Source organism: Urtica dioica, chromosome 8 (assembly GCF_054948205.1).
Source record: "Urtica dioica subsp. dioica isolate 48M chromosome 8, U.dioica_male_clone48M_v1_H2, whole genome shotgun sequence".
Lineage (NCBI taxonomy): Eukaryota > Viridiplantae > Streptophyta > Magnoliopsida > Rosales > Urticaceae > Urtica > Urtica dioica.
Window position 1 is genome coordinate 25,986,155 of NC_142763.1, and position 20,957 is coordinate 26,007,111.

The following is a 20,957-nucleotide window of genomic DNA, read 5'->3' on the forward strand; positions in this document are numbered from 1 at the left end:
CCCATGTAAGTAAGTTCAAAGTCTTTGTTTATACTCTCTCACTCTTTAGTGTCTGTGATGTCCTACCCATGTGGGAGTCTTTTACCATCTCACACAAGTAGAGCTCTACATACTTTCTATGACTAAATCTAGAAAGAATGTAGATGTCGTTTCTGAGCCTCAACAATTACGAAGAAAACCTAAGAGATTTTAAGTGTTTGATTCGATTTATTTTATATGTGGATCTCAGAAAGTTATCGTATGGAAACAAATATAACTACATAATAAATAAATTGAAATTAAATGAGAATAATAACGATTGTAATAATAATATGATCTCGATTAATTACACAAAGTCGAGCTCAACAATTCAAGAATGAATGATGAACTTAGAAATACAATAGAGAAAGAGAGATAAACGATAATAAGGAAAAATTGTGTGCATTTCTTCACGAAAAAAATGAATTTATACTACTACGAGATGCGACATCTCCGGAGACACGTGCTGGCGACTTTCATTGATTCTCGCTTTGCCACGTCGCTTTACTCGATTGATGTAGAAGTCGTCAACTCTTTGGGTTTTAAGGCGAGATTGCATCTCCACGCTGACTTCGACTTCGTGACGATTCCTGATGAAGGTGGTCTGAGTTCGTAACGAGATATGAGTCAGGCTCAAATGATTCCTTAGACGTTTATGACAACAAACAATAAACAACATAGAGTTTTTATCATTCGGTCGTTTCACAAGTCGTTTATGTTGAATGGGCTTCGTAAGTTATTGGGTCTGACGGCCCAATAACATTTTATTAAGGAGGGCGAACTCTACACCCACAAAGAACACTTGTAAATAGCTTTATGTTATACAATTAAAAATAAAGCATATTAGTAACACATTTTTTGGGTTAACACTTCGAACCGTATGTGGCTCGATGTAAGGCCGGACCCTATAACCATACGTATGTTGTGATGTGATGAAGTTTTCTATTTTTGTCGTTCTTGCTTCAATGGGAAGAGATTTTTGGCTCTTCGTTGCCTCATAAACAGTTGACCTTGGTGTTTTTCGTGTCCTCGCATGTTGGATCTTTAATCCAATATGTTGGATCCTTAATCCAACGTTGGGCTTATATGTTAAATAATTATGTGTTGTAAACTGTCAATAAAGATGGCCCATTAAAAGTGATCTAATTTGGTATACGGTTATTGGGCTTTAATGTATCTAACAGGTTGTGAGCCTTTAATGTGTAGACTCATTATGGGCTTCTATTTCAGTGATGGGTTGAAATAGGAAGCCCACTAGGGTAACCTAGAGTTTCTCTATAAATACGGCTGGTCCCCAGGTCACACATAACATTCTTGTCATTCCTGATATCCCGTCGTCAGAGTGAGCCAGAGAGAACTGAAGGGACTCTCAGAGAAATACGTGTTGATCTGGAAGACCAACCGTCATGGATTCATCAGGTACGCTTCCGCTATTGTTTTATGCTTTCTTAATTATTCAACATGATTCGGTCGCGGAATTAGGTGATGGTTTTCACCCGTGATATTCGGATCTAACAATTGGTATCAGAGCCGATCGTGTTTGAATTTTTTAAGAAATTCGGTTTGTTATTTTGGTTTTATTCTGGATATACTCTGTGATATATGCGAACTTTCGTCTCTTTGGAAACTTGGGTTTCCAGTATTGATAATTCATAATCGTCTGATATAATTTGAATATTTTTAAAACAAACAAAATATCAGCCAGTATGTTTTTTTTTTTTTTTTCGGCTTTAGTCATTCTGATGGTTATGGTTTGCATATGTCATACTACGGTTTTTTTTTTTTCTTATGTGTTATATACTTTGGGTTTGGCAATTGACATTCGGTTGAATCCATCAGGACATTTATATTTACATATATATGACTGATGTTTTTTTTTTTTCATCAGTCTTGTTATGGATTCGTGTAATTTATGGTGTTTTTTTTTAATTGATGTCATCAGGAAATAAAGTTAATCGCATGTATATGTTCATTCTGTTTACAACTGATCAGCTTGTCTAGTGATTACCTTTTCTTTTTGTCTTATTCGTAAGGTTTGATATCAGTTCTTTAGAATATATATTATCAGACTGTTTTCTTAGCTTTGCAATCGCTTGTTATGCTTATGTACCCATCATATTACTTATTCATAAGTAATCATCTTCAGTGACGGCCGTACGGTCTTGCTTACCCTAATTTTTTTTTTTAATGCTTAACAGGCCTTGGTTTTATTTAAAGTGGTGGGTTCAGCCTATAAAAAAAAAAAAAATTAATTAAATTCAAATATTGGTATTATTTAGTATATATATTTTAAAATAAGTTAATTGAAGCAACATGTCACCAAAGTGGCCTTTCTTGTGGAAATTTATTTATTTTAAAATATAAAAGGTTTTGTACTTGTAATTATTGTGAATATTTATCGGCCCAAAGGAAGGTAAATGTTTAACTTGATTGCATGTATGTTTGCGCTAATAAATACGTGATGATTCTTTTGTTTTACATGTGAATAGTAGATCGGCCCAAATGAAGATTTATTATTTGATATGTTCATTATTATCAGTATTTGATTAGTGCACCAAGATATCACTTACAAGTCATTATTCTTGTCCAAAGACATAATATTGATGGAGTGCACGGTATCTTGAGATGGGTTTTACCATATTTGAATTTGAATTTTTGAGTTTCGGATTAGGTTTTATCTGAGCTTGTTTGTTTATTTGTTTATTGTTCTTTGTATCAGTTACGACTCCTGGAAATATTTCTGCCAACATCAATTCAATTCCTTTGCTGAATGGCTCTAACTTCAAGTCATGGAAGGAGAACTTGCTGATTGTTCTCGGGGTCATGGATCTTGACCTGGCGATACGAACTGAAGCTCCTCCGGCACTTACGGACCAGAGTACCTCTGATGACAAGAGGGAGATGGAAAAGTGGGAGAGATCGAATCGCATGTGCATGATGATTATGAAGAAGGCCATTCCAGAAGCATTCAGGGGCACAATGTCCGATAGTATCAAAACCGCTATGGCGTTCCTTGCTGATATTGAGAAAAGGTTTGTCAAGAACGAAAAGTCTGAAATTGGTACGCTCTTGACAAGTCTGATTTCAATGAAGTATAAGGGTAAAGGCAATATCAGGGAGTACATACTAGAGATGTCTCATCTTGCTTCAAAGCTGAAAGCACTTAAGCTTGAACTCTCTGAGGACTTGCTAGTGCATCTAGTTCTGATATCTCTTCCAACACAATTTAGCCAGTTTAAGGTGAGCTACAATTGTCAGAAAGAGACTTGGTCTCTTAATGAGCTCATCTCATATTGTGTTCAGGAAGAGGAAAGGTTGCAGCAAGATAAGACAGAAAGTGCTCACCTAGCCTCAACCTCTAAGAGCGGGGACAAGGGAAAGAAAAGAAAGAAGGATAAGGAAGCTGCGAATACAGCACCTCAGAAGAAACATCAAAAGCAACCAGATAACCCTGAGGAGACTGGTTGCTTCTTCTGTCGAGCTGAAGGGCATGTAAAGAAGCATTGTGCTAATTATCACGCTTGGCGTGCTAAGAAAGGTATGCTTCTTAATTTGGTTTGTTCTGAGGTTAATTTAGCTTCGGTACCTAAGGACACCTGGTGGATGGATTCTCGTGCAACCACTCACATCAGTGTGTCTATGCAGGGTTGCCTCCATTGCCGAAAGCCAAATGATGCTGAAAGATACATCTATGTGGGCGATGGCAAGAAGGTTGAAGTTGAAGCAATTGGAAAATTTAGATTATTGTTAAAGACTGGATTTTATTTGGATCTTGATGAAACTTTTGTGGTACCGTCTTTTAGACGGAACTTGATTTCTGTTTCTTGTTTGGACAAATGTGGTTATTCTTGTTCATTTGAGAATGGAAAATTTAGTTTGTTTCACAGTTCAAATATGGTTGGTTCCGGTTCTTTATCAGGATACGATAATCTATATTCCGTTGAGATAAATGTTTCATTTAATGAATCCTTGCATTTAAGTACTCGAGGTGTAAAGAGAAAATTAACTAGCGAGAATTCGGGCGCGTTATGGCACAAACGATTAGGTCACATCTCTCAAAGGAGAATAGAGAGACTTGTGTCATGCGAAATTCTAGATCCCTTAGATTTCACGGATTTCAACATCTGTGTAAATTGCATAAAAGGAAAACAAACCAATAAAAGGAGATTTGAAGCCAACAGGACTTTGGACGTCTTAGAACTTATTCATACAGACATTTGTGGACCTTTTTCCAACATCTGCTTGGAATGGTCAGCAATATTTTATAACGTTCATAGACGATTTTTCAAGATATGGCTACATATATCTCATTCATGAAAAGTCACAGTCACTAGACGTGTTCAAGAAGTTCAAAGCTGAAGTTGAAAATCAACTCAGTAAAAGAATTAAAACCGTCAGATCTGATCGTGGTGGTGAGTACTACGGTAGATATGATGGTTCAGGTGAACAACGTCCAGGACCGTTTGCTAAATTCCTAGAGGAATGCGGTATCGTCCCACAGTACACTATGCCGGGTTCGCCCACTATGAACGGTGTTGCTGAAAGACGAAACAGAACGCTTAAAGACATGGTAAGAAGTATGATTTGTCATTCTACTTTACCTGAATCGCTCTGGGGAGAAGCATTAAAGACTGCAGCATATATCCTTAACAGGGTACCAACTAAGGCAGCGAGCAAAACACCTTACGAACTTTGGACGGGCAAAAAGCCTAGTCTAAAACATATGCACGTTTGGGGATGTCCAGTTGAGGCAAGGCCTTATAAGCCTAATGAAAAGAAACTGGACTCAAAGACTATGAGCTGCTATTTTGTTGGATACGCTGAGAGATCCCGGGGGTACAAGTTTTATGATCCCACAATTAGGTCAATTTTCGAGACAGGAAATGCTCAATTCTTTGAGGATGTCGAGTTTGCAAGGGGAGATACGGTAAGAAAATTTGTCTTGGAAGAGGAATATGTTAATATTCCCATAGGTGACATTGACAATGATCAGGACTTTACTCCTGACATTGTTCAAGACTCAATTCAAGACAATATTAGGGAACCCCTTGCGCAACAAATTGTTCCAGAAGAACAAACTCTACCACCTCAAGAACATATGCCATTAAGAAGATCCACCAGAGAAAGAAGAAGTGCAATACCAGATGATTATGTTGTATTTCTTCAAGAACATGAGGATGACATTGGAGTGAACGAAGATGATCCTATCAACTTCCTTCAAGCCATGAAAAGTTCTGATTCTCAAATGTGGATCGATGCCATGAATGAAGAGATGAAATCTATGAAGGATAATGACGTTTGGGACCTTGTACCATTACCAGAAGGTGCGAAACCCATTGGTTGCAAATGGATATTTAAGACCAAAAGGGATTCGAAAGGTGATGTGGAAAGGTACAAAGCTCGTCTTGTTGCAAAAGGTTTCACACAGAAAGAAGGCATCGACTATAAAGAGACTTTCTCTCCGGTTTCCACGAAAGACTCTTTTAGAATTATAATGGCATTAGTGGCGCATTTTGATCTTGAGTTACATCAGATGGATGTGAAGACTGCGTTCCTTAATGGTGACATCGAGGAAACAATCTATATGGTGCAACCAGAAAATTATGTGTCCAAAGACGCAAATGATTTGGTCTGCAAACTTAAAAAATCCATCTATGGACTCAAACAAGCATCTCGACAATGGTATTTCAAATTTCACCAAGTGATTATTTCGTTCGGTTTTGAAATGAATTTGGTGGATGAATGTATATACCATAAGTTCTGTGGGAGTAAGTGTATTTTTCTGGTTTTATATGTTGATGACATTTTGCTTGCCAGCAACGATATAGGCTTATTGCACGAAACCAAGAGATTTCTAGCTAAGAATTTTGAGATGAAAGATCTTGGTGACGCCTCTTTTGTATTAGGAATCCAGATATCTCGAGATCGCTCTCGGGGGATTCTTGGATTATCACAAAAGAGCTATATCGAAAAGGTTCTAAAAAGATATGGCATGCAGGAATGTAAACCAGGTGATACTCCTGTGGCTAAGGGAGACAAATTCAGTCTCAATCAGTGCCCTAAGAATGATTTTGAAGAAAAGGAAATGCAGACGATTCCCTACGCTTCGGCAGTAGGAAGTCTAATGTATGCTCAGGTTTGTACGCGTCCGGATATTGCGTACATTACAGGGATGTTAGGCAGATATTTAAGCAACCCAGGGATGGACCATTGGAAAGCAGCTAAACGGGTCCTGCGGTACTTACAAAGAACAAAAGACTACATGCTCACATATCGGAGGTCAAATCAGATCGAGATCATCGGGTATACTGACTCTGATTTTGCTGGATGCCAAGACAGTATGAAATCTACATCAGGCTATATTTATTTGTTGGCTGGAGGTGCTATCTCCTGGAAGAGTGCTAAACTGTCTCTTATAGCATCTTCTACCATGGCAGCAGAATTTGTAGCTTGTTATGATGCGTCCAATCAGGGGATATGGTTGCGGAATTTTGTCACTGGGCTGCGCATAATAGATGGTGTTGATAGACCACTCAAGTTATATTGTGACAACAAATCCGCTGTACTATACTCCAACAACAACAGGAGCTCCACGAAGTCGAAACACATCGACATCAAGTTTCTGGTTGTGAAAGAAAGAATTCAGAGTAGACAGTTGTCTATCGAGCACATCGGAACAAACTCCATGATTGCGGATCCGCTTACTAAGGGACTACCACCCAAAGTGTTTCACGAGCACACTGCTCATATGGGTGTTATTTCAGCTCAGGATATTCAGTTCTAGTGGGAGTTTGTTGTTTTGCTATTTTTAGTGCTTTTATGTTATAGACATATTTGGTTTATTTATGATTATTGAGGTTTTCTGCAGAAATTAAGTTTTGGTTTATTTAGACTCTGTTTTTTTCTAGTATATGGTTTGATCTCACTAAGGTTTAAGGAGGACCAAATGGAAATAGACATGTTGAGGTCACATAACATGAAATTTCCATACTACACATCCACTTCATGATCCATGTCGTTTAGTTGTATCGATATACGTGACCATTGATGGGTATAACTATGATAGATGTAGTGAATGCCGCTTTGATCCTATGTTGATATGGTTGATGGACCGGATTGGTTATGAGATACAATTTAGTAATGACAGTAAAGTTGAGCTCCTTCGGTTATTTTTGCGATACATAATTATAAGGTTGCACATATAGCCCAAGTGGGAGATTGTTGGATCTTTAATCCAATATGTTGGATCCTTAATCCAACGTTGGGCTTATATGTTAAATAATTATGTGTTGTGAACTGTCAATAAAGATGGCCCATTAAAAGTGATCTAATTTGGTATACGGTTATTGGGCTTTAATGTATCTAACAGGTTGTGAGCCTTTAATGTGTAGACTCATTATGGGCTTCTATTTCAGTGATGGGTTGAAATAGGAAGCCCACTAGGGTAACCTAGAGTTTCTCTATAAATACGGCTGGTCCCCAGGTCACACATAACATTCTTGTCATTCCTGATATCCCGTCGTCAGAGTGAGCCAGAGAGAACTGAAGGGACTCTCAGAGAAATACGTGTTGATCTGGAAGACCAACCGTCATGGATTCATCAGGTACGATTCCGCTATTGTTTTATGCTTTCTTAATTATTCAACATGATTCGGTCGCGGAATTAGGTGATGGTTTTCACCCGTGATATTCGGATCTAACATCGCATTCCTCGAGCTCTTCAAATCTAGCTTTTGAGTCTTCACGTTTTTCGTATTCTTCACCTGAGAAGCATAAGGTTTTCCCCCCCGATGCATTATTCGAGGTGGAGTGTTTAAATCATGTCTCAAGTGTCAAGAGAGAAAATATTTCTCTAGCTAGTAAGAGAGAGTGAGACGAGAGAGGCAGAAGTTCTCCAAGTCAAGAATGATTTGCAAGGGGTGTCTATAGTTTTTTCTTTCTTGAGGTATAAGTGGTCGTACTTGGCGGTGAGAAGTACTCCCCGCCACCCGGCTACTTGGCATGGGTATCCCCGCTGGTACTCTCCGTGATGACAAATTTGACGGCAAGCTTCAACGACTTCGTCAAGTATTCAGTTCGAGAACTTCGTTCGATAATACGACTCAAAGATATTGTCTTATGTTATTGTAATTCTTGAGGACTTTATTTGTGGTCGGGTCCTGTCGTTTGATAGAAAATTGACGTCGTAACACGTACTCATATTTAATACTAATGACCCATGATTATGCAGTAATAAATGACTAGTAAATTAGTGTTACTTTGAAATTACCTAGTTTAATTAATGTCTGAAATATTTGATCTTTGGCGCACCTTGTTCGTGGGAAAACCTAGATATAGTCTTGGCAGCTTTAGACAGACATTACTTGTCGCGACGTACGCTCGCTTCGTGGCAGGTGCGTGAATGAATCCAATTCCCATGGTGTGATATGGATCAAAGGCAACTAATTTAAAGTTGGCTTATAAATAATCTCTCAAAAATGAAAAGGATATCTGCCCAAATCAATATATTTTCTATATTAAATAATTCCTTGGCCCACTTTTTGTAGTGTTGTAATTGGTTTTCTCTTGGCACTCCAAGCGCGAAATAACGCGACTCACAGCCACATATTATCAGTCACGTTTTTTTTTTTGTTATCATTATCAGCTTTACTCAATCTCAATCAAGATAACAAACTAACGCAAACCATACTTCCAAGCTATAAAAAATAGACCAGAACGCCTATAATTCTCACATTCCGAGCTAGATCAGAGTATTTTAGAGAGGAAGGAGGAAAAAATATCCAATTTAATGGCTCTTTTGGAGGCAGACCAAAAACCTATCACTGGTGAACCCAAAGTTAGCTCAAGTACGTCTGTCTTTGACAAAGGCAGTTATTCCCTCGAAACCGTGACGGTTGCCACGTCATCACCGTCTTTGCCGCCAAAATCGCTGTTGATCGTCACGCCGGCTACAAAAGGGACTTTTCCAGTTATATTGTTCTTTCATGGCTTCTGTCTCAGCAACACCTTTTACCGTGATTTGCTTCAGCACATATCCTCTCATGGATACATACTTGTTGCTCCTCAGGTACTTGTATACAATGGTTGGTTAATAAGCTCGAACTTTGTGTTTTGTTTTACCTCTTTAGTCAGAAAATTTTGAAAAGAAAAAAAAAAGTCATTCAAATCATCAATTCCTTATCTTACATTATAATTTATAACGAAACAGTCTCCCATAGATTTTATGGTACGATATAAAATCATACCTTATATGTCAAATTTTAATTTTTTTTATGGTACAATCTTTCTTAAAAATATTTATTATTTTTAGTACGATATACACATTTTTTTTTTCTCGAATAAATAAATATTTAAAAGTCAAGTACTTTTTCAAGTAAAAAATATCTTTTCCTGGTGGAACTCAATTAGTATGAAATAAAAGATATTTATTTCTTTAGTATACATAATTTCTTAAAATGTAAGAGGGTAATATTAGTATAAGATAGTTACACTTAGTACTTAATTGACATTTTTTTTTTAATTTACAAAAACTCAATTGGTGATGTGTCAAACTAGCATATCGATCGTCTTTGAAAACTTCTGACGGCCAAGCCTTTCGAATCATTTGATGAATTATTTTCTTATCCCACATACATGCTTGGATAGACGTACGAGTTTCCCAAGATAATATCAGGACCCAAAGAGATCGCATCTGACGCACAAGTGATAGAGTGGCTGAATCAAGGCCTCCAATCATCCCTTCCAGACTCCGTCGAACCAGATTTTTCGAAATTCGTCCTGGCCGGCCACAGCCGGGGCGGCAAAGCCGCGTTTTCCCTAGCCCTAGGGCACGGAAACCCCACCCTCAAGCCCTCGGCCCTAATCGGCATAGACCCCGTGGCGGGGCTCACAAAACTCACCCGAACGAAGCCTCACATACTCACCTATGAGTCTCGCTCCTTCGAGATCTCGGTCCCCGTGGTGGTGGTCGGGACCGGGCTTGGGCCAGACCAGCGCAACTGCGTGACCCCGCCGTGCGCTCCGGAGGGGCTCAATCACGAAGAGTTTTTCAGGTGGAAATTACTTGTGATTTACTGTGTTTTTGAAACTTATCGCATGAATAGTGTGTTTAAATTTTTTATCAAGAAAATAGTGTTTGTTAAATAATAACAAAAAAAGGTAAATAGCCCATTAAAATATTTGGAACTACTATATAACCAACGTTTCGTAAATCTTATGTAAATAGCCATAAAAATGACGTGGCCTAATAAATAGAAGTGACTATTTACCTAAGATTTACGTCTGTAAATATATGAAAGTGGTTATTTTTACCTAAAATTTACGAGACGTTGGTTATTTAGCAATGTCAAACTGTAAACGTGGCTGTTTAACTAATGGATCCTTTTTAAATTGTATGCAATGATTTTTCTTGATGTTTAAAGATTTTTTTTAAAAAATTGTTTACTTTTTTTAAGCTTTATTATCTAGCTTTTTTATTTATTATTGTTTATAGTTTTATTTATAAAGAAAAATAATCTCAAATAACTATTTATAGTTTGAAAAAGCACTAGCTTTGAAATTATTTTAAACAACCATTATTTTGGAAGTGTTTCACTTTAAAAACACTATTCTTACAAATTTCCCGTTTTTTCCAGGGAGTGTCGGCCTCCTTGCGCCCACTTTGTGGCCAAGGATTATGGGCACATGGACGTGTTGGATGACCATCCGCGTGGGGTCACGGGAGCTTTGTCGGGCTGTGTGTGCAAGAACGGCCCGGGTCCGAGGGATGATATGAGGCGGTCCGCTGGAGGGATTGTGGTCGCGTTTCTACGGGCTTATTTGGATGGAAACTTTGAGGATCTCAAAGCCGTCGTTGAGGATCCTGGACTTTCGCCGGCAAAGCTTGATCCTGTCGAGTTCATCCCTGAATAAATGTTTTATTTGGTTTCGGAATCCTAAAAAATATGGGATATGTGTAATCGTACTTTCGATTTATAAGAACGAGACTCTGTTGTGCTTCTACAGAATACTAGTTATTAGTTGGTATGTAAAGTGTGATTATTGTTTCGCTGAAACAACCACATTGAGAAAACCAAACGGCCTCAGATCATAGGGTGCCTAGGCGGAGAGTGAACCAATCCAAAGAGCCTTAGCTGTATGTGCGTAGGTCAACTTATAAGTCTTATACTAGCATTTAGTTTGAAGGTCAATTTGGATTTCTATTCCTTTTCTGATTTCAATTATATTCCAAACAGTGTTTGGTTTACTCAGACGACACATTAAAAATAAATGAGTATAAATAAGATATAGCCTTAGTTTTTCTAGATAAAGTCTAATTTTCTAGATCCCTACCTACTGTCATCACATATATAAGGTTTAAAAAATATATATAAAATTGGTAAAAAAATACCTATGGGTTACCAAACCTCCGTAGAGTTTTACATATACTCAGACACAATATATTATATAGGAGGAACCCCTCTAGAGACAAAACATTGTTCAATGAACGGTGTTTTTTTATAGAAAAAAAATAAGAGATTAGACTCTAGACACAAACAGTGCTCATTTGTACCGATTTTTTTTTTAAAAGATAAAAATGTCTAAAAAAAAATTTTAATTTATTTTTGGGAAATTGACAACAATAATATCATTTGTTTGTCACTTATCAAAAATCAATAAAAACTCAAATATTGACACATTTAGTACCAAATCGGTCACGAACTGCAATCAGTTCGTGACCAATGTGTCACGAAATCAACTTAGTTCGTGATCGATTTGGTATTAGATGTGTCAATATTTGATTTTTGGTTGATTTTTAGTAATTGACAAGCAAATGGTATTATTTTTGTCAATTTCCCTTTATTTTTTTCAAACATAAATATTTATGAATATGTCTCCATATATTTCCTCCTCCAGACTAAAATATATTAATTATTGCGGGGCATATTACTTGTTAAAAATAAATGAGTATGGATAAAATATAATTTTAATTTTTGTGTGGATAGATCGGGTCTAATCTTGTAAGACCATATCATCCTTTATGAGATAAATATTCATCCTTAAAATGGACAATGTCCCAAAAATAGTGAAAATAAAATGATGCAAATTAGTTTATTATAATTAGGCTGCTACATTAAAAGAAAATGAATCTACGACCACAAAATTACCTAAGATCGCCGAAACATTAATTTAGTGCCGTCACAAAGGTTATCGAATAATTGGAAAAGACACCTCATTAACATTTAGGGGAAAGTAAGTATATAAATTTTCAGAAGAAAAACCTATAGGGTCCAATACACCCTATTGAGAGAGAGAGAGAGAGAGAGAGAGAGAGAGAGAGAGAGAGAGAGAGAGAGAGAGAGAAGCTACCTTAATTTAATTTAAAATTATTATTCAATAGAACTTGACGTGCCAGCATGGCAAGTCTTACCAACAATAGCAATACTAGTACACACAGCTTTACACGTGGCACTAGTACCTTTCACATTTGGTTTGATCCGTCTACCGCACTCAAAATTGTGTCCTATTTAGACAAAGAACTGTTTTAAGCGCTCGTCTTTATTGGTTTTTATCTTTCCAAAATGAACAAAATGCGATCTTGGTGTGAGATATTATCATGAGATTCATGACAAAAGAACAAAACCAAAGCTCAAGTGTGAAACACAAAAAGAAGCGGATGCAAAAAGAAGCTTAAGTTCGAAGCCTAATAATACTATGCGTGCATTATAGAAGCGCTCGATCGTACTGCTTCAATCACATGCCACATATATCCTTTCACCAGAAGAAGAGCAACAATTACTTTGTTCCAAAGTCTAGACAATACTCATATAGCTATCGCTTTATATAATGTTCTTTACCAAATCGTAGTCTATATAATTGATTTGCGTAGTTATCTAATTTTTGGGATTCTACTTATCAAAATTTCTACAAAATATAGCGCAAAGGGTAATTGGTAAGCTCATAAAAAGCAATGCCTATTTATTTAAAAAGGTGTTGAAACGTTGGTGAAATTAAAGTGAAAACGTTATAATATGATTAGTTTGCTAGAGTGTCCATGTTTTAGTCCTCTCATGATAATTAGATACGAAAAAAATATCATATTCATTTTTCAATTTTTATCATGAAAATCATTTGGGTACCCGCGACAAGAACAAAAAAAGTCATTTTTCAACTTTTATAACTAAAATAATTTGGGTCACTCTACAAAACAAAGAACAAAGGGAATGTAAAACGTGTAAACGAATTGCAAATATAGAATTTATTTATTTCTATATAAGAAAAAGTATTGAAGTATCGTTAGTATTACAGCTTGTGTACCGTTGTACTAAGTATGAGAGTGTGTTTTGCAAATTGACATGCTATCAATCTTCGGGAGAAGATTGAGTGAAAGTGAGAGAGAGTCTCAAACTTAAGGGGAGCTTAAGTTGAAGGAATCCAGAAGGTGTTAAAGACGAAGGTGTTTGCAAATGAGAGTTTTATCAAACTTAATATTTATGTATCTTTGACGATTGTTAGTAGATTATTTTTCATCCGGACATAGCAATCCTCCTGAGTAGGTTATTTTTCACCGAACAGGGTTACCAATCTTGTGTGTCATTTATTGCTTTCGTTTTATATGTTTGATTGATCAATGAACTTAGTATCTTGCTAAAATCAATCAGTTGTTCAACAAGTAGTTACAACAACTTAGTTGAACAACCATCTAAACATCACGTTAAGTAATTACACGCTGAAATAGTATAATCGTAAGAACGAGTTAATCTCACGAAGACTAAGTTAACCAAGAATTTAATAAGCTAGCAACAAATTGAACCCAAGACTACGAAGGTGATGATTAACTATAAAAAGACATTATAGAAAATGCAAAATAGCACGAGTGAATGAATGATAGGAAGACAAGAGCTATGACTTCGCGAACTTTCCTATGGTCAGGATTCTAAGAATTACGCACGATTTTTCGGTTTTATTTTTTCTAATCACGCTTGCGTCTAAGTATTGCTAACACTCTCTTGAGTTTCTAACAATCGATGTCAGTGTTTGTTGCGATATTTTTATAACTAGCACGCAAGCGGACGTATCGAACAAGTAATAGTGTTACGTAAGTAACGGATATCGATCCCACAGAGACTAGTTACTCTAGCGATTTTCTAAAACTTGATGCTATTTAATTCCAAGTAAGATTAAAAAGATGGTTGTAACAAAAGCAATAATAAAACTAAAGCAGAGAGTTAAATACGAGTTTTGCAAGAAGAGAAGGTAGGAGTCACGATTTCACCGGAACTAACTAGGACGGGGGTTTCGGGCTCGAAAAACAAAATCTACTCCTATGGATGCTAATCTCACTCTATCAAACTTATTCATTAGCCTCTCTCTCGAGTGTTCTAGCAAACCTATGCAATTGACGGATTATTATCCTCTCGACATCTAATCCTATTAAAACAATCACACGCAATGAAACAAGAGTTCAAACGATTACATAAATTGCCTAGATTTTCTAACCTAGGATCAACTATGATGACATGAACAAAATCACGATTATTTACTCTCTCTCGAGTAGCTAAACAATCCTAGATAACAGTTCTAATGGTGATCAAGCACTAGAAAGCATAAGACACAATTCACATCAAGCAATCCATAATAATGAAGCAAACAATAATTATCTAACCCTAACGAACCCCCCAACCATTATCAATCCCGGCTACATCGCAACCCCATAAGAAACTTAGCCTCTAATGGTGTTCATGATCAACGCTAAACATAACAGAATAATTAAAAGCACTAAAATAAAGATTGAAACCAAAACAGAATTCATATTAAATAAAATTGATGTTCAACAATAATCTAAAGCAATAAAATAAATAAAAGAAAGGGAAGAAAGAAGAACGAATGAATTCGGAGAAGGAGAACTCGTCGGGTTGTCAATTCCGTTGAAGAACGCCTTTTTCCTCTTTCAAAAGCTCTCAAGAACAACCAAACAAGAAATTAGAAACTAAAACAAAAGGGAAGCTGTGTTTTTCAGAGCTAAGAGTCTCATAAATAGGTCAATGGGTGATTTTCAAAGCATATTGGGCCTTTGGAATGGTTTAATTCGCCCAAAAACATCAAAAACGGAAAGTAAGTCCGTCAAAACCCGAAGGAGGGCGCGGCGCGCGGTATGAAATTCAGGTTATGCGCGGAGCGCGCATAAGACTCTGTGTATTTTCATGATTTGCGTTCCCGTATGCGCGGCGCACTGTCGTTGATGCGCGGCGCGCGGTCTCGAATCCTGTCATCGCGCGGCGCGCGATGGAGGGTGCGCGGCGCGCGTGGTCGCCAATTTTCTTACTTGTGCTTTTTGACTCTATTTTGACCGTTTTGTCTCCAAATCCCGTCCTCTTTCCACGAAATTGATTGTAGACGCTCTATTACTCCTCTGAACCTGAAACTACTAAAAAACCTACTAAAAACCATTAGAATACTTGAGGACTCGTCGGTTTTTGGTTCGGGAAATATGAGTTTTACGCGTGATTAACGCACCTATCAAATCCCCCCAAACTTAAACCGTTGCTTGTCCTCAAGCAACACAAAAGACTAGACAATAAAATAAACACACCAAAGAAGTTACACTAAAAACGAATGGTGATCACAAAGTTTAGCAACAATGTCAAGTGTTAGTTACATGCCTCAACCTACAAAAATTTCCGAATCCAAGTCAATCATCATATGAAATCAAGAAAAAATAATTAGATTGACTAAATGGCCTTTTGTAACACGTTCCCGATCAAAATCTCCCGTGTGTGAAATATGTCCCGAAAGAGTGAGAGGTCAACTCAATATGTTCGTTCACGTCTTCTAATGTCAAATGCTCAAATAATAATGAGATGAATGTGAATCGAACACCATAATGCTTTTCGCCGCTCACTCTCCACTAATGCAAGACACTTACCAAGGAAATCAATAGGGCTTTATCGGCTTGTAATGTTAGGCTAGGGTCAACGGTAGGATATGGTCAAAATGCGGCTAAAACGTCAACCTAGCGACTCAATCTCACCAACTCACCAACTTTCACATGATATTTCTTACTCACCCATTCCCACGTTCATGGTATAACATTTCACCTTTCGCGAACGTTTTCTTTCCTAAGCCTTTACTTCCCAATGTCCCCCCCCCCCCCCCCCCCCCCCCCCAAACTTTGACTATGCAACGTCTAGTCTCTAAAACTAATGTCACAGATTACCACGCCAGGAACTAATACAAATAATAATAAAATGCATAAATTAAACACTCTTTTTTTGTAGTATTTTCTTTTTCTCTTTTTTTTCTCATTTTTTTTCTTTTCTTTTTTTTTTTCTTCTTCTTTTTTTTTTATACAAAACAATAAAAATAAACACGAACAATCACCGGCGTGGTGTCTAATGAACTATAAAACACGTAGAGACTAGTCGAAAAACATGTCACAAAATCGAAAGAATTCACTCAAGAGTCGCTAAGTTAACGGGGTTCTTTGTGGGATTTCAACAAATATGGGCTTGGCTTTTTCTGACTAAGTAACGAGAAAGGATTAATCGTTCGGCTTTTTCTGAAAGGGTGCTCAAGGAAGTATTACGGGTTGGCTTTTTGGCTCTGATCGGTTCAAATGAAGGCCTATGTCATTTTTCCTAGGTTCGTGTCATGTCATTTCGCCTCGATGAGGGCTAGAGCGGTTCTTAGTGTTCGTGAGCTAAAAGACATTTAAAGATGTGATCGAACCTCTAAGGACTACTCAAACCCCGGGACGACGTGTGTGCATAAATGGGAAAAATCAACCGAAATTACGTTACTCAAACCACTAGTCAATCACAATGAAGCAAAATTTTTTTTTTTTTTAAAATTGACTCAAACTCGGATTTTTTTCTAAACAAAACATGGTATCATTGGCAAGTAACGAGAGAAAACACTTTAATACTATCACTTATAAGCAGTCACCAAACAAAATTAAGAAAATAAAAATTAAATAAAGACAACCTAATCTAACAGAAATCCCCCACAAAGTAGTTCACCCCCCCAAACTTAACCTCTACATTGTCCTCAATGTAGATCCATAAAAACACGGGAGACAGAGAACTTACCTCGCGGGGGTGGTAGAACTCCCCTACTCGTCGCCGCCGCGCTCGGGCGGCGGTGGATCTTCTTCTACGCGCTCTTTCTTCATCCATACCTCTTTGAATGGTTTCGGCCAACGTCCTCGCCATGGCTTGAATGGAGACTTCGGCTTTGCATCCATGCTCGCATTTTTCGTTGATTCTTCTTTAGGAGCCCGTGGCGGAGTGGGTGGTGGAGTGGCGACTTCGTATGTCTCGATGACGTAGATCTCTTCTTTATCCTTCTTGCGCTTTCGGGTTTCGCAGGTCCCGAACGTCTCCTCCCCGTTCTTCATGCGCATCATCAGCTCGCCTCTTTGCACGTCTATGCGAACACCGCAAGTGGCTAAGAACGCCCTTCCAAAGAGAATGGGGATATCGCGATCCTCGTCCATGTTGATGACGTAGAAATCGGCCGAAAAAGTGAATTTTCCGACCTTAACGAGGAGATCTTCCACGAAGCCGTGCGGATGCCGTACGGTCCGATCTGCCAGTTGGAGAGTGGTGCGCGTGGGCTTTAGTTCACCCACCCCGAGTTTGTTGAAGACGGCCGACGGCATGAGGTTGATGCCCGAACCTAGATCACACAAGGCATTCTCGATGAAGATGTCTCCAATAGTGTATGGCAATGTGAACTTGCCCGGGTCTTCTAACTTTGGCGGGAGCTCTTGCTTCAGGAGGGCGCTACACTCGGCAGACAGCGCCACCGTGAGCCGTTGCGGGAACGGAAGTGGCGTCTCATAGATGCGGACCGTCGAGTGCGGCTTAGGGGCGTTGGTGACCGGAGCAGCCTCTTCTTCTTCTTTCTTCGGGCTCTCGGTGGCTGCAACGTGTTGATGAGAAATGGCATTGCAATGCTCCCTTGGATTCACTTCGGAGGTGCTTGGAAGTGTGCCTTGGGGTCGTGTATGGATGGCGGTTGCGAGTTGCCCCACTTGCGTCTCGAGATTTCGGATCTGAGCCGATTGGTTCGAGAGTGCCGTCTTCGTTTCGTTCATGAAATCGGTGGTGGTATTCACGAAGACAGTCGTCGACGTGGCTAGATTAGCTACGAGCTCCTCCAGATTGGTCTCGTTCTTGTAAGCTCGCAATGGTGGGGCTTGATATGGCGGTGGTTGGGGCTGATTCTGATGCGATCGAGGCTGAGCTTGCGGTGCGGGTTGCATCGGCATGTTATTCTGGGGACCGCGCCATCCGCCATTCTGATAAGTGCTCATTGGGCCTTGATTGTAGGGCGGCCGATTGTTGATGAAGCTTGCTTGTTGGCCCTTGTTCCCTTGCGCGCACTCTTCGCTAGAATGAGGGCCGGCACACCAGAAGCACGACTCGGGGGCGGGGGCTTGGATAGCATGAACTGTAGCTTTCTGCTCGTGGAGCGTTTTGGTGAGGTCGGCCACCTGTGCTGCGAGAGCTTTTATCAATTCCATCTCGGGCGTGACCGGCTCGCGCTTCTGAATTCTTCGCTCGGAAGGACATTGGTCGTTGTTGTACGCGAGCTCCTCGAGGATGGCATGAGCTTCTTCCTCAGTCTTTTGGAAGAAGGATCCCCCTGCGGCGGTGTTGACGAGGGTGCGCGATGAAGGAGAAAGGCCACCGTAGAAGATTTGCACCATCATCCACCCTTGGATGCCATGGTTAGGACACTTCCGCTGCAGCTCCTTGAAGCGTCCTCAAGCTTCAAATAAAGACTCACCCTCGAACTGGGAGAACGAATGGATCTCGTTGCGTCTCTTGTGCATCTTCTCGAACGGGAAGAACTTTGAGATGAATTTGACGCGCAGGTCGTCCCACGAGGTGATGGAACCCGGCGGGAGGGAGTTGAGCCACGTCTTGTCTCGGTCCCGTAGTGAAAACGGGAAGAGGCGGAGGCGGATGGCTTCGTCGGACACGTTGTAGAGCTTGAACGTGTTGCTGATCTCGATGAAGTTGGTGAGATGGTCTTGCGGGTCTTCGGCCGGTGATCCCGAAAATTGGGATTGTTGCACCATATGGATCACGCCGGTCTTGATTTCGAAATTCTGATTACCCGCAAGAACCGGAAGAACAATGGCCGATTGTGTGGCATCGGTCGGCGGTAGCCCGTATTAGAACAGGGTCTTGGGCTCCTCGGCGTTGTTCCTGTTTTCTTCCATTGCTCGTTCCTTTGATTCTTTTCGATTTTTCCTGCAAAATCTTTCGATCTCAGAGTTGATTGGAACGAGAGCTGATGACCCGTCTTTTCGCATACACCTTCAAAAGCAAGAAAGTGACACAAAAAGTTAGAAAACAAAAATTAAGAAATTAAATAGCAAGAGCAAGCAAATCCGATCGCTATTGTAGACTAGTCCCCGGCAACGGCGCCAAAAACTTGTTGCGATATTTTTATAACTAGCACGCAAGCGTCGAACAAGTAATAGTGTTACGTAAGTAACGGATATCGATCCCACAGAGACTAGTTACTCTAGCGATTTTCTAAAACTTGATGCTAATTAATTCCAAGTAAGATTAAAAAGATGGTTGTAACAAAAGCAATAATAAAACTAAAGCAGAGAGTTAAATACGAGTTTTGCAAGAAGAGAAGGTAGGGGTCACGATTTCACCGGAACTAACTAGGACGGGGGTTTCGGGCTCGAACAACAAAATCTACTCCTATGGATGCTAATCTCACTCTATCAAACTTATCCACTAGCCTCTCTCAAGTGTTCTAGCAAACCTATGCAATTGACGGATTATTATCCTCTCGGCATCTAATCCTATTAAAACAATCACACGCAATGAAACAAGAGTTCAAACGATTACATAAATTGCCTAGATTTTCTAACCTAAGATCAACTATGATGACATGAACAAAAGCACGATTATTTACTGTCTCTCGAGTAGCTAAACAATCCTAGATAACAGTTCTAATGGTGATCAAGCACTAGAAAGCATAAGGCACAATTCACATCAAGCAATCCATAATAATGAAGCAAACAATAATTATCTAACCCTAACGAACCCCCCAACCATTATCAATCCCGGCTACATCGCAACCCCATAAGAAACTTAGCCTCTAATGGTGTTCATGATCAATGCTAAACATAACAGAATAATTAAAAGCACTAAAATAAAGATTGAAACCAAAACAGAATTCATATTAAATAAAATTGATGTTCAACAATAATCTAAAGCAATAAAATAAATAAGAGAAAGGGAAGAAAGAAGAACGAATGAATTCGGAGAAGGAGAACTCGTCGGGTTGTCAATTCCGTTGAAGAACGCCTTTTTCCTCTTTCAAAAGCTCTCAAGAACAACCAAACAAGAAATTAGAAACTAAAACAAAAGGGAAGCTGTGTTTTTCAGAGCTAAGAGTCTCATAAATAGGTCAATGGGTGATTTTCAAAGCATATTGGGCCTTTGGAATGGTTTAATTCGCCCAAAAACATCAAAAACGGAAAGTAAGTCCGTCAAAACCCGAAGGAGGGCGCGGCGCGCGGTATGAAATTCAGGTTATGCGCGGAGCGCGCATAAGACTCTGTGTATTTTCATGATTTGCGTTCCCGTATGCGCGGCGCGCTGTCGTTGATGCGCGGCGCGCGGTCTCGAATCCTGTCATCGTGCGGCGCGCGATGGAGGGTGCGCGGCACGCGTGGTCGCCAATTTTCTTACTTGTGCTTTTTGACTCTATTTCGACCGTTTTGTCTCCAAATCCCGTCCTCTTTCCACGAAATTGATTGTAGACACTCTATTACTCCTCTGAACCTGAAACTACTCAAAAACCTACTAAAAACCATTAGAATACTTGAGGACTCGTCGGTTTTTGGTTCGGGAAATAGGAGTTTTACGCGTGATTACACACCTATCAGTGTTCAAAAAATTATCTCTCGACCTTAAATCTTAAAA

General features: G+C 39.2%; 3 protein-coding genes across 3 annotated transcripts; 2 read left to right on the top strand and 1 right to left on the bottom strand.

Annotated features, from left to right (window-relative positions):
• Nucleotides 1–1,334: 1,334 nt before the first annotated feature.
• Nucleotides 1,335–3,846, top strand: LOC149388679 (uncharacterized). Its single transcript, XM_089624201.1, has 3 exons — nt 1,335–1,437; nt 2,738–3,556; nt 3,664–3,846. Exons 1-3 carry the CDS (start codon nt 1,425–1,427, stop codon nt 3,690–3,692), a joined length of 861 nt encoding a protein of 286 aa, XP_089480327.1. The 5' UTR covers nt 1,335–1,424; the 3' UTR covers nt 3,693–3,846.
• A 4,750-nt stretch (nt 3,847–8,596) lies between these two features.
• Nucleotides 8,597–11,169, top strand: CLH1 (chlorophyllase 1). Its single transcript, XM_089621663.1, has 3 exons — nt 8,597–9,085; nt 9,664–10,070; nt 10,653–11,169. The coding sequence occupies exons 1-3, from the start codon at nt 8,807–8,809 to the stop codon at nt 10,927–10,929; spliced, it is 963 nt and encodes a 320-aa protein (XP_089477789.1). The 5' UTR covers nt 8,597–8,806; the 3' UTR covers nt 10,930–11,169.
• Nucleotides 11,170–17,107: 5,938 nt separating this feature from the next.
• Nucleotides 17,108–18,709, bottom strand: LOC149388681 (uncharacterized). The gene has a single exon (XM_089622490.1). It carries the CDS (start codon nt 18,707–18,709, stop codon nt 17,108–17,110), a length of 1,602 nt encoding a protein of 533 aa, XP_089478616.1.
• Nucleotides 18,710–20,957: the final 2,248 nt, after the last annotated feature.